This window comes from Diadema antillarum, unplaced genomic scaffold (assembly GCF_040938485.1).
Source record: "Diadema antillarum isolate AM-2024a unplaced genomic scaffold, OU_Dant_1.0 scf00000081, whole genome shotgun sequence".
Lineage (NCBI taxonomy): Eukaryota > Metazoa > Echinodermata > Echinoidea > Diadematoida > Diadematidae > Diadema > Diadema antillarum.
Window position 1 is genome coordinate 2,065,266 of NW_027270970.1, and position 13,689 is coordinate 2,078,954.

General features: G+C 35.5%; 1 protein-coding gene across 1 annotated transcript in view; it reads right to left on the bottom strand.

Moving 5' to 3' along the window:
- Positions 1-67: 67 nt before the first annotated feature.
- The window catches only part of LOC139717736 (uncharacterized), a 32,820-nt gene continuing 19,198 nt past the window's right edge, over positions 68-13,689 (bottom strand). Inside the window, exons 20-30 of the mRNA XM_071629236.1 lie at positions 13,581-13,643; positions 11,868-11,918; positions 9,789-9,883; positions 7,840-7,981; positions 5,425-5,487; positions 4,617-4,652; positions 3,376-3,411; positions 3,133-3,168; positions 1,901-2,088; positions 747-852; positions 68-96 (exon numbers count right to left, since the gene is read on the bottom strand). Coding sequence (XP_071485337.1) covers positions 68-96; positions 747-852; positions 1,901-2,088; positions 3,133-3,168; positions 3,376-3,411; positions 4,617-4,652; positions 5,425-5,487; positions 7,840-7,981; positions 9,789-9,883; positions 11,868-11,918; positions 13,581-13,643 — 845 coding nt within the window. The remainder of the gene's footprint in view (positions 97-746; positions 853-1,900; positions 2,089-3,132; positions 3,169-3,375; positions 3,412-4,616; positions 4,653-5,424; positions 5,488-7,839; positions 7,982-9,788; positions 9,884-11,867; positions 11,919-13,580; positions 13,644-13,689) is intronic.

Genomic DNA, 13,689 nt, shown 5'->3' on the forward strand with positions numbered 1-13,689 from the left:
ACTTGCGGCGGTTCCTTTCCACCTGTAATTCAATGATGAAGATTCATTAACATTCTTTGATAAACTATTATCTTCCACTGAATGTTCTGAACTGAACTATGAAACGATTGAAAAATGTGATTCCAAAGATGAATCATCGATCATCACCTGAGATTTGACTTCATAAAATCGGAGCTGAAAAAGGCTGGTGGCAGTAATAATTAGATACAGGTCAAAACGGGTAACATTATTATCAAACGAAATTCTATTAACATGATTAAGATCTGAATACGAGATGAAAAGATATCAAGTTTCCCATATAAAGTGACGTAATTGGTTGATAATCTGAAAAAAAAAGTTTTAAATAAAAATTGGGTATTGTGTAAACAACTGAATATGAGAAACTAGTGATCATACAATATACCGTATAAAAATATGTCTTCCTGCCCTCTCATCTGGCATTAGTTTTGTTTTTAAACCAAGAGGCAGTAATAATAACAATCACGATATATGTTATGAATATTCCAAGTCATAAAGGGTTGTTTGTTTCTTTCTTTCTTTCTTTCTTTTTCTACAAGACTGAGCTAAGACGTTACTTCTATCAGGATATTTCTTTATATTCAACTAATATTTTTTTTTACGTCTTTTAACTATCGAACGGAAACCCTGATAGAATACTGTTAAATCATCATAAAAATAATTTTGCACTGTCTGTGGAATGACAATATTACCTTTTTTGTCCAAGGTTATTCTGTAGCGAACATTACATTGTCCTTCCGCAGCCTCGATTATCTCAATAACCACTCCGTACACATTGTCAATCTCAAACTGGGAAAGCTGAACCTTGTTCTCGTCTTCATCAGCAGTGAAAGTCTGCAGATTTGGAATCAAACAAATGGGATACACAAATAGTGTTATAGGTAAAACAGGCTCTTTGTCTTTTTTTATAACTACCTATGAATAAAGAAAAATTGATTATTTGGGGTTTTTTTTTAGGGAATGTATAAGGAATAGAGTGTCTGTGGATATGAAATTACGAACGCTGCATGGTGTTTGCTTTTGTTTGTTTGTTTGTTTATTTGTTTGTTTTGTTTTGTTTTTGTTTTTGTTTGTTTGTTTGTTTGTTTTGTTTTGTTTTTTTTTTTTTTTTTGGGGGGGGGGGGGGGTGTTTTGTTTACTTTTGTTTTGTTTTTTGCATATCAAGTACGTACTGACCTAGTAGGTCTTATACCCGGGCTTTATAATCATGTCCAAGGCAACAGTCATGCTGGGCTGGCAGTATCTTGATTATGGATAATGATGAAATTGTACACTTATGATACCCCTGTAATACAGGCCAATTTTTGTCTTAATTTTTCCTCAGAATTTATCATTTTAAGCTAATCTCCCCTGGAAAATCCCTGAACCACATGATTTCAGTAAGGTTTTAGTGTTGCTGTGATTTTACGAAGTTGTCAGTAAAGTGCATTTTTGTCTAGCCATGCTCACGTATCTATACGATGCCACGCTCGAGGCTGCATGGTTGCGGCCCGGCCGCACGCACCGCTACTTGATTGCAGTTGCGCTCTCCCAGTTTCATTGAATTACTCTCTGACGTTTGGTCTAATAAGATTCACTCTGTGTTTATCCGTCATCACAATTTATTTGTGAAACTGCGTCACAGGTGGTTAAAGTACAGACATTTATCCAAAATCAAGGAACAAACCGTCAACTAACTAACTAACCAACTATAAATTGTACAAAATTCCAATCGGCCAATTAGTGCGCACAAAAAGAAAATTGCTAAAAAATGAGTACTTCACATCATCGAAATATTACTTTCGGAAATACTTGTTAGATCTTTGAAAATACATGTATTTTTTTCTGACAAAGATTTGAAAAAGAAAAGTCAGACCATTGAAGTAGCATTGTCCAACTTTACCTTGATATCTCCGCCATCATCCCTGACATAGGGACAAGTCTCATCACTAAAGTCCTCTGAGATGCATGTCCTTAGAGCGTATTTAGTGATTGTTCCCCAGATCTTTAGATTCCGAAGCTTCCCAGCTGGCTTGATATCGATCTCAACGTTCCTCGGTTCGTCTGCTTGAAAATTTCCTCTCAAAGTAACTGTCACAATGAATAAAAGAGACATAGCAGTGGAAGTTTATTCAAATTTTCTCCAGGGGTGGGGCGATGGTACGAAAACAATTATTGTTATTTTTGTATTTTTGCAATTGCTTAGATGATTGTCATTACTTTGCCATTCCAAATTGAAGATTTTGGCAAGAAATTCCATTCTTTTAATCATCACCTTCATGGAAGCCGCAATTTTCAAGCAGAGAACCTGATACACTCCTTTACTATCAAGTGGCTATAACAGAACTGGCACTTATTAAGTAAAATACAGTATCTTAGTCTTCGTACTGCAATCCAAGTAGGAGTCTACATTTTTGAAACGTGCTCAACTTTGTTTTTCCACATCGTCGTCATAACCTAGAAAGGTGACCATGTCAAGATGCATGTAAAGAAGTAGCTTGCTATCAATTGACAATTGACAAATTGAGGAAGGCGACCTAAAAATTCATGTATATCCTGACATGAAAACTAGAAAAGAATCATTAAAAATGAAAATGTGCCCGAAATAGCATCTTCCAAAATAACCGAAAAAAAAACATGTTGGCTCACAAATCCCTTAGACATCATCGACCTGATTAGATATGATATTGAATGTCCTCCCAGCCACTAAAAAAAGCAAGTCAAATTTTCTGAAAACCTGTAAAAAAGAAACTTCATGTAAATGATGAAGCGTAAATGTGTTTTGAATGCCTTATCAATTCTACAAAACTATGAACACAAGTATAGTATTGATAAGGAAACTAGAAGTGCAATTATTCTAATACATGGTCTTTTCAAGCATCTAACCACATTGATTACTTTCTCCTTACAAAAAAAAAAATTAGTCGTGACTTCAATCTGGTTTACAGTTCGATTGGATGCTGTGCAAAGTTTGATTTCGTTTTTGTTGTTTTTTATATTCTGATTATGATGATCATACTTGACAGCGATTCAAAGCATTTCTTAAAGATAGGCCCTTCCTGATTAGGATCTATCAGCTGTCATTTCAACACAGACCCGGGGTAATCAGCTAAGTTTTCAAGCTTTGAGTCTTACCCTGAGATCCACTCCTTGACGAACGACCACTGGAACCTGAGTATCAGTGACAGAAAATACAAATTTGTTAAACATCGAAAGTTAAAGATTTCATACTTCTTGTTTTTTTTGTGAGCATAATGATTAAAATTACCAATTTTTCAGCAAGGAGCTGTTCCTCCATTCTGATATTTTATGTACAAGTTACATGACATATTCATCCTGTGTCACAAACCATGATCCGGTTTAAACTTTGAGACTTACCCTGGGATCCCCTCCTTGACGACTGACCAGTGGAACCTGGATATCAATGAAAGAAAACACACATAATTATAAGGAAAAAAACCCGAAAAGCCATGAATGAGAATTCTTAAAACTGCTAAGTTGCAAAAGAATTAGCGCAAAGTTGTTGTAACCAAAACAAAATTTAAAAAAAAACATCATGGATTCCCAAATTGCGGCGATAGATTTTGTAAAGAAGATTCAAGAGACGATTTTCAATCTGAGTCCCTAATACACTCTTCCTAAACGATTGCAAAAGAGCTGACAGAAACATGACCCAACATTTCTGTCGTCATATCGAAATCCAAGCGTGGTTTCGTCTTTTCAAGGTGATTGAAGGTTTTTTCCACACCCTCCTTACAGCCTTGAAAAGTGGATCTGTAAAGATGTTTCAAACACATCATCATGTCAAAGATAGCTAGCTATCAATTTGACACTACGTAGGTATACGTTTTGCTCCAAACCGTCAATCACAGAAGGCGTCCAATAATGCGTGGTTCTCCCAATAGTTCTATAGTACTTCTTGGCAATGTGATGACGGTTTCATATAATTGCCAAAGTGTTAAAGTTACATATTTTGTCAAAAATGTGTTTAATGTTCATTTTTATTGAACTAGGCTTAATTGGACAAATGGCTTTAATGCATTATTGTCTACGAGAGCTGGTATTTGAGGATTTGAGGATTTTAACATGACTCTCACCCTTTTATAAGTTTGTACATTGAGTAATTTCCAAGGTATGGATAAAAGTGTAATTTCAGTATTAAATAGTAAAATTTTAGCATTCTAACCTGACCTTTGACTCTCTCATTTGACCCTATGACCCTAATATTCCCAAGAAAATCACTGTCAGGCAGAACATGCATAGATTATGGAGCCCTACAAAGTTTCATGATTATACCTTGAGCCATGTTTGGAGACATGGAGGAAGAAGTGATATTTACACATTGTGGCGGAGGCATAAAAAAAGAATGCGAAAGGTTTTCAGCAGCGGAGGTTGAAATGGAGTTTTAAACTGTCTGACAAAAATTAAGAACATGGTACGCAGGAATTAAAAACTTTTTCTATTTGTATTTCTTCGATTTCCCTTTTTTTGAGGGGGAATCATTTTTGAAACTCTCATACAAATGACACTGAATGAAAGAGTTTCTTTTAAAAGGACCTTCTTAGCTCCAAGCATGGAGCTACTAGCACTATAGAAAAGCTCTATGCTACGAGTCTTACCCTGAGATCTCCTTCCTGACGACCGACCATTGGAACCTGGACATCAGTAAAAGACAATATGAATTTTTAAAACATGCAATACTCGATCAGATTCTGAATTCAACTTCTATCTGGGACGAACATTCCATCATAAAGCCAAGATCTATAAAGACATCCATAGAATAAGAACACAAAATCAAATACATTTCAAATAAATTAAACTATGTAAGTAATATATTATTGCTGACAGATATAACAAAGTGATGATGCTTGTTGTTACTTTGAATGACATAAAAAACGCCGTGTCTTTGATTGGAACTATATGGGATGAAATATTCTCACATAAAGTTCTGACAGCCTAGTTAGAAATTGGTCATCTAGTTCAAATTCATTAAGTTCTTCCGTCGGGATGTTTTCATTTCAAATACTTGACAAATTGCCCTACATCGACGTAAACAAGCACTGAATTGATCAGTGTTTTCAATTCAATCAATTCAGCTGATCAGTTCAGCTGATCAATTCAGTGCTTATTTACGTCGATGTAGGGCTATTTGTCAATCAGTTGCAATGGTCATCTAGTTGTTCTTGTTGTTGTTTTTTCTGCCGAATACTCAGTGCAATTTGGAAGCGTAATAAGTATACAAGTGACTAAATTAATGAATCCTTTATAGAGTGGGGATAATCCCTTTTAATCTCATTCATAACATTGATTCATCTGTAAACGTAACAAAAGACTATTGTACTCCGGCTACGCGAAGGGAGTTGTTTCGAATAAGACTGTAATTATGCTTTCTTCTTATAAAGAGTATGCCTAATGTGCCTCACTTACCGCTACGACGTGACGGAAATCGCGTGCATGTTCTAGCCCCAATTTGTGGTGATTTCTCTCCAGCTGTGAAAAGATTCAGGATTTACAAATTTTGAGACACTCCCTATTTACATTTAAATATTTCTGTGGTAACATTACAAGTTGATATGCATTGACGGATGCGTAATTCAACAGCATACTCTGCTTTAACTATATATATATATATATATACTAGGTGTTTCAAAAAAAATTTCCCACTTTTGATCATAAATATTTCAAAAACTATTCATTCGATAAAACTGTCATTGATATGATTAATAGCTGGATAGTGTACAATTTGGTCGAAGGTGATTTGCATGTGAAAGCATAAATCAGTTTCATTAAATCTAAGATTGATTTTGAAGTAAGGTTTCAGATTTTGGTCAAATCTTAACCCTCTGTACAAAAATTGAACTTCGCACAGGAACCAATGATGTGTACGTGAGTGTGTGCTGACAATGGCCCTGAACAATGGACATGCCTGAACCACCTGTTGACTAGGCGTCAGTCTGGCGCTCCCTGGCACATGAATGCTTAATCAATAATTCATGTGGATTGCCCTGGGCATTGCTAGTCTGAATTCATGCACGGTAAAGTGCTTGTAAGCACCACATTTCATTCCAGCTGGCAATCGTTTTCAAATTTTGCTTCTGACATATCACTAAATTTGGGATATAAATAAGCATCAATGATCTAAAGTTCCTCACTTTAATACAACTGTCTACTAATTAAATAGTCTGACAAATTTTTTGCTTTTTCGATAAAAAGAGATCATTTTTGGTAAAGAGTTCAGCAGCATTTACCATTAGGGCGATTTGTTTCAGAGTAGATTTATTTAAGGCTCCATATACACAAGTGTATTATACTCTAATTGATTTTCTTTACTTCCTGTCACCACGTTTACGATAGAACAGAAGGTATTCATTGTAATTTAGTTTTTTCAGAAGTAGGGAGAGCACTGGCGCGACTCAACGACAGTATCGACAGGCGTTTGACTTTACACAGATACTGCCAGAGGCTGATTAAAGACTAGCTGTGATAGTGGAATTTCTCATGAATGAATAATTAAGCATTCAAACCCTGGCCATTGTTCAGGACCATTGTCAGGGTGTTAACCACACACTCCCATACACACCCATTGACCCCTGTGCAAAGTGAAATTTTGTACAGAGGGTTGAAAATAGAGCAAAGTCTGGAACCTAACTGTGAAAATAATGGATTTCATGAAACTTATTTATGCTTTCATACTTAAACCACCTTCAACCAAATTGTACACTATTCAGCTATCACTCATATCAATGACAGTGTTATTTGATATACAGTTGTTGTATTATTAAGAATCAAAAAAGGGAAATGTTTTTTGAAACACCTAGTATATACTGTACAAGTCTTTCATTAGGAATTATTGTTCACCAGCAAATTGACGGTGAGTGAAAAAAGAAAAGTGATTAAATCTCGTAAACATGCGAGCCAACAATTTGCATGTTAGAATAAAATAACTACAGTACGAAAACACATGAAAATCTGACAGTATTTTTTTTTTCAAAAGCACTCGCTCTCAGGAGGTATCTTATAAACGTATGGTATTATATACTTATAGCTATATAAGGCAGCACAAACATGCTCTTTCTATGGTATAGTTAGAACTCTGAGCAATTTGAACACTCCTGTTCTACTATTATATACCATCTTGAATTTCTATCGCATCAATACTACTCAAATGCGCTCATAAGGAAAGCTATCTACATAAAACCAAGAACAGACTACTGTATTTACTCATATTCACCACTGTGGGTATCCCCTTTTAGTGCTTTCCCTGTTGATACAATAAGCTCACTATTATAATGGAATATGTAGGCCTATAATGAAATAACAAGAGAGGTACGAAATACCTCCACTTTCTATGATTTTCTTACGTTAATATTCACGGAATATTGGAATGGAGTCCGAGGCGAAGGGAAATAAAGTTGTAGTTGAGATGAGAGGGCTTATTCTCTGAATTAATATTGTTTTGCTTGTTGTACAGATGAATTACTATTGTGTTACTAATTAACATTTTGTATTTTTTCATTGATTGTTTTTTGTTTAGGTCCCGAGTACATTATTCGCTTTCAGTTGAACCCATTGAAAGACAAGCACTACCGTCACTGATAAGACTATGCCGAGAAGGGCAATTTATCCCTCGCTCTTTAGTTTGTTCTTCTAGATTTGTATAATGATAATATTTCGTGATTCTACTGAGTGAATAAATGGACAAACAAGTTCAAAGCGTAAAGAAGCATGAAGATAATATAATAATTATTATTTCCATTTAAGAGGTGATTTAATTTATTCATAGAAATCCTGACAATCATCTGGAGAGAAGGTTTTTATGATGCCTATAGAAAGAGACGTTACCTTTTTTGTCTAAGGTTATTCTGTAGCGAACATTACATTGTCCTTCCGCAGCCTCGATTATCTCAATAACCACTCCGTACACGTTGTCAATCTCAAACTGGGAAAGCTGAACCTTGTTCTCGTCTTCATCAGCGGTGAAAGTCTGCAGATTTGAAATAAAGCAAGTGAGATATACAGTAGTTCAAATTCATGAAATTCTTCCGTTGAGATGTTTTCATTGCAACTGATTGACAAATTGCCCTACATCGACGTAAATAAGCACTGAATTGATCAATGTTTTAGTAGTAGCCATTGATATGATTTTAGTAGTACAGTGCACTCCCGTTACAACGAACACGGTTATAACGAAATTTCGTTACAAAGACGTAAAACTTCTGGTCCCAAAATTATCGCCATTAAATTCTATGGTACGAAATTCGCTTATAAGGAACACGGTTATAGCGAAATTTTCGTTATAACGAAGTCTTTTCTGAGCGCCACTGACAAAGAAAAACAAAAGAAATGTGCTCCGTTATAACGAACTGAGGATCGCTTTCGAAAATACGTAGCGGAACAAGCATTTTATAGCGTCTCTGCATGGGCGAACGCGTCACATCACTGTGTGTTTGCTTGGTGTGTCACGCACAGTTTCCGAGGGGAACTTGCGTTATTATGAATTTAATACAATAATCTGAAATTGAATAACTATTTGTTTTATTGTTCACATAGCTTTCCAGTGTATGACGAGTATTCAACAAAAAGAGTATCACAATCGTCATGCTTGGCTTCCTTGTTTTCGTTATATGTATCTGTTCGGTTATAACGAAAGAAAACTGCCGGTCACGAGCATTTCGTTATAACGGGAGTGCACTGTAGCCGTCGATGTAGGGCAATTTGTCAATCAGTTGCAATGAGATATAGTGTAAACATGTAATGCGCTCTGCTCTAATTATCACATATAGCATGTATAATAATGTTCTAATTTTTTTTTTGTCTCTGAAATCAAAGATTGTTATAGGAAATATTACAATGGACATTTCTAGAGAAGTGTGTGTGTGTAAACAAAAAAGATATCAAATAAAAAGATTCACTTTCGATCTACCGCAAATGGACCTCAAGAAACTTTGCAGGAACCAAAGTGGGCCCCGATTTGAACAAAAAAACAAAAAACAAACACAGACCTAGAGTATTTGTCTCAGACTACATTCATGTGACATACTAATATGACATGATGTACATTTGTTTATAATGCTCGTGCGGTATGATTTCTATCGATTGATATTAGAGTTAAGCTATGTGCATTTCTGATGAAAGGATGCACACATAATTATTACAAAATGTAAAACAAAATGAACCTTATAGAAAATTATAAGGATTCACGGTTCATCCACTTAGACCATTCAAGATTCATAGCACTACTAGTGCAATATAGAACATAAAACGGACTAAAACACAGCCGTCAATTCTTGTCATTTTTATGGTATTAATTGATTATTAACACGTGATTAAATTCTGTCACCAGGCTCCTGCTGTCCGCCCAACATATTCATCGACGTGATTTTCACATTCAATGTTCAAGAGAGATCACTATCAGTGTATAGTATATGTTTTTGAAAAAATATACATTTCCTCGACTTGTCACTGAGGTATATATTATGTTAAGGGTAATATTATTCCCGAGCCTTCTGAAAGAGGGAAGTCAGGTGACCTTTTATTAAGAAAAGTGAATATATGTTGGGGTTTTTTAATATATATTTTATACTGTTGTGCACATGTGACATCACAAGCAGTAGTAGTTTTCTCATCCAGCAGTGACTGCGCAGAAACTTCAAAAAAAAAATCATATAAACTTTTGAACGGATTATCTGATTTTCCTCAAACTGTCACTGATGTGTTCTACTATTCTATTGTTGCATTCACTCAATAAACATGTCTATGAAGGTGGACTTGGCAGCATGGTCCGACTATACCTTGATATCTCCGCCATCATCCCTGACATAGGGACAAGTCTCGTCACTAAAGTCCTCTGAGAAGCATGTCCTTAGAGCGTATTTAGTGATTGTTCCTCAAACTGTCACTGATGTGTTCTACTATTCTATTGTTGCATTCACTCAATAAACATGTCTATGAAGGTGGACTTGGCAGCATGGTCCGACTATACCTTGATATCTCCGCCATCATCCCTGACATAGGGACAAGTCTCGTCACTAAAGTCCTCTGAGAAGCATGTCCTTAGAGCGTATTTAGTGATTGTTCCCCAGATCTTTAGACTACGAAGCTTCCCAGCTGGCTTGATATCGATCTCAACGTTCCTCGGTTCGTCGGCTTCAAAATTTCCTCTCAAAGTAACTGTTACAGTGAATACAAGAGATAGGATGAACATTTACTTTTGACTCTGTTCTTTTATTGTTTTTGTTTGTAGTGTGTGTGTGTGAGTGTGTGTGTGTGTGTGTTTTGGTTTAGGATTTTTTTGTGTGTATGTACTGATACCGACTTTAAAATCACTACAGATTTCATGTTATCCCTTTCAGTTCATAATATTAAAACATCTACAGTAGTCTGGTAGTGTCAAACTTTGGGTTTAAAACTGCTACAGATCTTACATATAAAACAGTAGTACAGTCTCACACAAATTGGATGAACGTGGCGTTGATATTATCACACTTTAAACTTTGTACAGCAACAATAGTCAATGAAAACTTGATTTCCATGGTTGATAATCCAATCTGTCAAAAATGAATTATTACTCTGCGATCCTCTTCTTGACGATTGGCCAGACTTGCCTACTCTCTAAAAAAATCGAGTGAAAATTTTCACTCTAAAAAGAGTGAATACAAAAAAGAGTGAATTTCGAGTGAAATTGGAGTGAATTTTGAGTGAAAATGTTCATTTTCACTCATTTTGGAGTGACGTCAGGGATCACTCGAAGATTTTGGAGTGATCCCTGACGTCACTCCAAAATGAGTGAAAATGAACATTTTCACTCAAAATTCACTCCAATTTCACTCGAAATTCACTCTTTTTTGTATTCACTCTTTTTAGAGTGAATATTTTCACTCGATTTTTTTTTAGAGAGTACATAGCGAAAAAAAAAATCAGATAATCTTGTTAAGTACACGCTGTTCGATACAAACGCATAAGGGAATTTTTCTTCTTCTGTGCCGAAATAAGGAGAACTCCTCAAGTGATGTATAGTGGTTGTTTATCTATTCTCCGAGGGGAGGGGTGGAGGGAAATATAATGAATAAGATTTTTTTTTTCTATATTTCCTCGGTTACAGGGATGGAACTACTCGGAATTTCTCATGTCAAGTTAAAGCAAAAGTATGAGACAAAACAAATTTGACTTTATCAAAGACGTCCTATTGTTGGATTTTTTGACAAGAAAGTTCATTACTTTAACCAGGGATCGACACTAACGGTGGCCCGGTGGCCCGGGGCCGCCAAAAATGAAAGTCGGGCCACCAAATTTCAAAAAAGGGCAAATTTGGTGGCCCGCCTCGGGCCACCAAAATTTTTTGAAAAGTATGTCAATAAATTCGTAACTTTTTGCGCCGGAAATTAGCAGTTAAATTTGTTTAAAGGATGGATCAAAAGGACTGAATGAGTGCCTGAGAGTGAGTGTTGCAAGTTTGTTGAAGTTTATTTCATGAGTAGATATGTCCAACTTCTAATTCTTACTATCATAAAACTTAAATATTTGACTCATTAAAACAAAGGACTTTTAATGTTTTTTATTGTTTTTTCGGGACACCAAATTTTTCTCTCGGGCCACCAAAAATTTGAAATTTAGGATTTTGGTGGCCCCATCGGGCCACCAAACAAAAAAGTTAGTGTCGAGCCATGCTTTAACCCTCTCGAGGACAAGTTTCCAAACTAGCCTCATCGGGCACTCTTTTCGTGAGTGGTTATAACTAGGAATGCTAACTTCTTTAAAACACTAATTTCGCCGTTTTATTGCAATCCAAATGGCGTGACTAACGTACATTTCATCATAACTCATTAGATTTCATTCCGGATTGTGATCAGATTAAAAGTTTTGAGTCTTACCCTGAGATTCCCTCCTTGACGATCCACTCCTTGACGACCGATCATTGTTACCTGGGTTTCAGTGAACGAAGAAATACATTTTAAAGACTTGTAAAGTTTGATTCCATTTCTGTCCTTTTCTATTCTTCCATAATGCTAAAAAACACTCACGAAGTTAATAACCACAATATTGAAAGCATTCCCTTAACAAATACCCCCTCCCTATCATGATGTTCTAATAGGCGTAATTTCCATAACACATCAGGTGCCATTTACTCACACACTGTGATAAATTTTTAAAAGGATGGTACAGTATTGGTGGAGATGAAAAATAGGCTTTTAACTTTTTGCGAGATACCAAGAAAACACTTCTGATTTAGTACAGAATATACCATTCTAAGAGGAATTCAAAGTTTATTTGATGAAAATCGGGTTTGGAATGACTGAAACATCCAAAAACAACGTAAACAAAGCGATCGTAATAAAGTGTGGGTCCCACACTTTATTAGAATCATCCTTTTTTGGATATCTCAGCCATTTCAAAACCAATTTTCATCAAATAAACTTTTAATTCCTCATAAAATTACATGGTCTTTCATATTTTATAAGAGGTTCCTCATTATCTCACCAAAAAAAGAAAAGAAAATAGAAACCTGAAATAAGGTTTCAACCAAAACTATACGATCCCTTTAAGCTTTGAGTTTTACCCTGGGATCCCCTCCTCGACGACTGACCGGAAGTATCTGGGTGTATTTAGGTGACAGAAAATACACATAATGAAACCGGTAGTTTGATTTCTTCTATTTTTTTTCCAGAATGAATAAAACTGTCATGCAAAATGCTTATGAACACGATTCAGAACATTCCTTTAACAGAGTGCCCCCCCCCGTCCATTGTAATTTACATATTTTTTTATTTCGTGCCTCCTTGGTGAGTAACATCCAAGTGGAATAAATACCAATGAATATAACACCTTTCATAAATTGAAATAATCTGATCAGTAAATTTTTGGCAGACACGACATTTAATGTTCTGATGATTGCTGTTACCTTAAAGCCATTATTTGGGTATACCATTTATCCATGAAAAAAAATCAGCTTTGGTGCTTCAAATAAGTTTTACTTGAGTTTACCCTTAATAGGGATATAAACAATCAATGCAACAAATTTTAATTCGCATGATCAATGTTTAGTGTTGATACTGTAAATGTACTAAATGTACAAAAATAGTTTTTTCATGAAAATCGTTTCTAGAATAAACCGAAAATTAGTGATTTCTCCGAATATTTGTGGCTTTGTTGGGCAATTTATCTCAGGCACAGGATGTTTTGTGATACAACCGAACTACATATCATAAGCATCATCTTAAACATCAACGACGGAGTTTTTTAGACATTTGACCAACCATGAGATAAAAAATCTTCACACCATGTTCACTCTTTCATCTTCATTATGTGTCGAAATTGGTCATGTAGTACGAAATGTGATCCGTTTCAGTTTGGCGATTATGATTTATACGAACGATTAAATTAATCCTTATCAATTGACAGGAAAATTTAATGATCCTCTTGACTTACACTCATAACTCACTAGCCAATCTACACTCTATGGGGTAAAAGGCTATTTTGCATTTGGGCATTGAAGCTTGTATTATTTTGAAGACGGCTTGCAACACCTTAATATCCAGTTATGTATACTTTCTTCTTAACTGCAGAGAGTACTATGGCAAACTCACCACCACGACGTGACGGAAATCGGGTACATGTTCTGGCTCCAATTTGTGGCGATTTGTTTCCAGCTGTGAATAGATCGATAAAATCAACATTAAAACATATTCTAAAAAA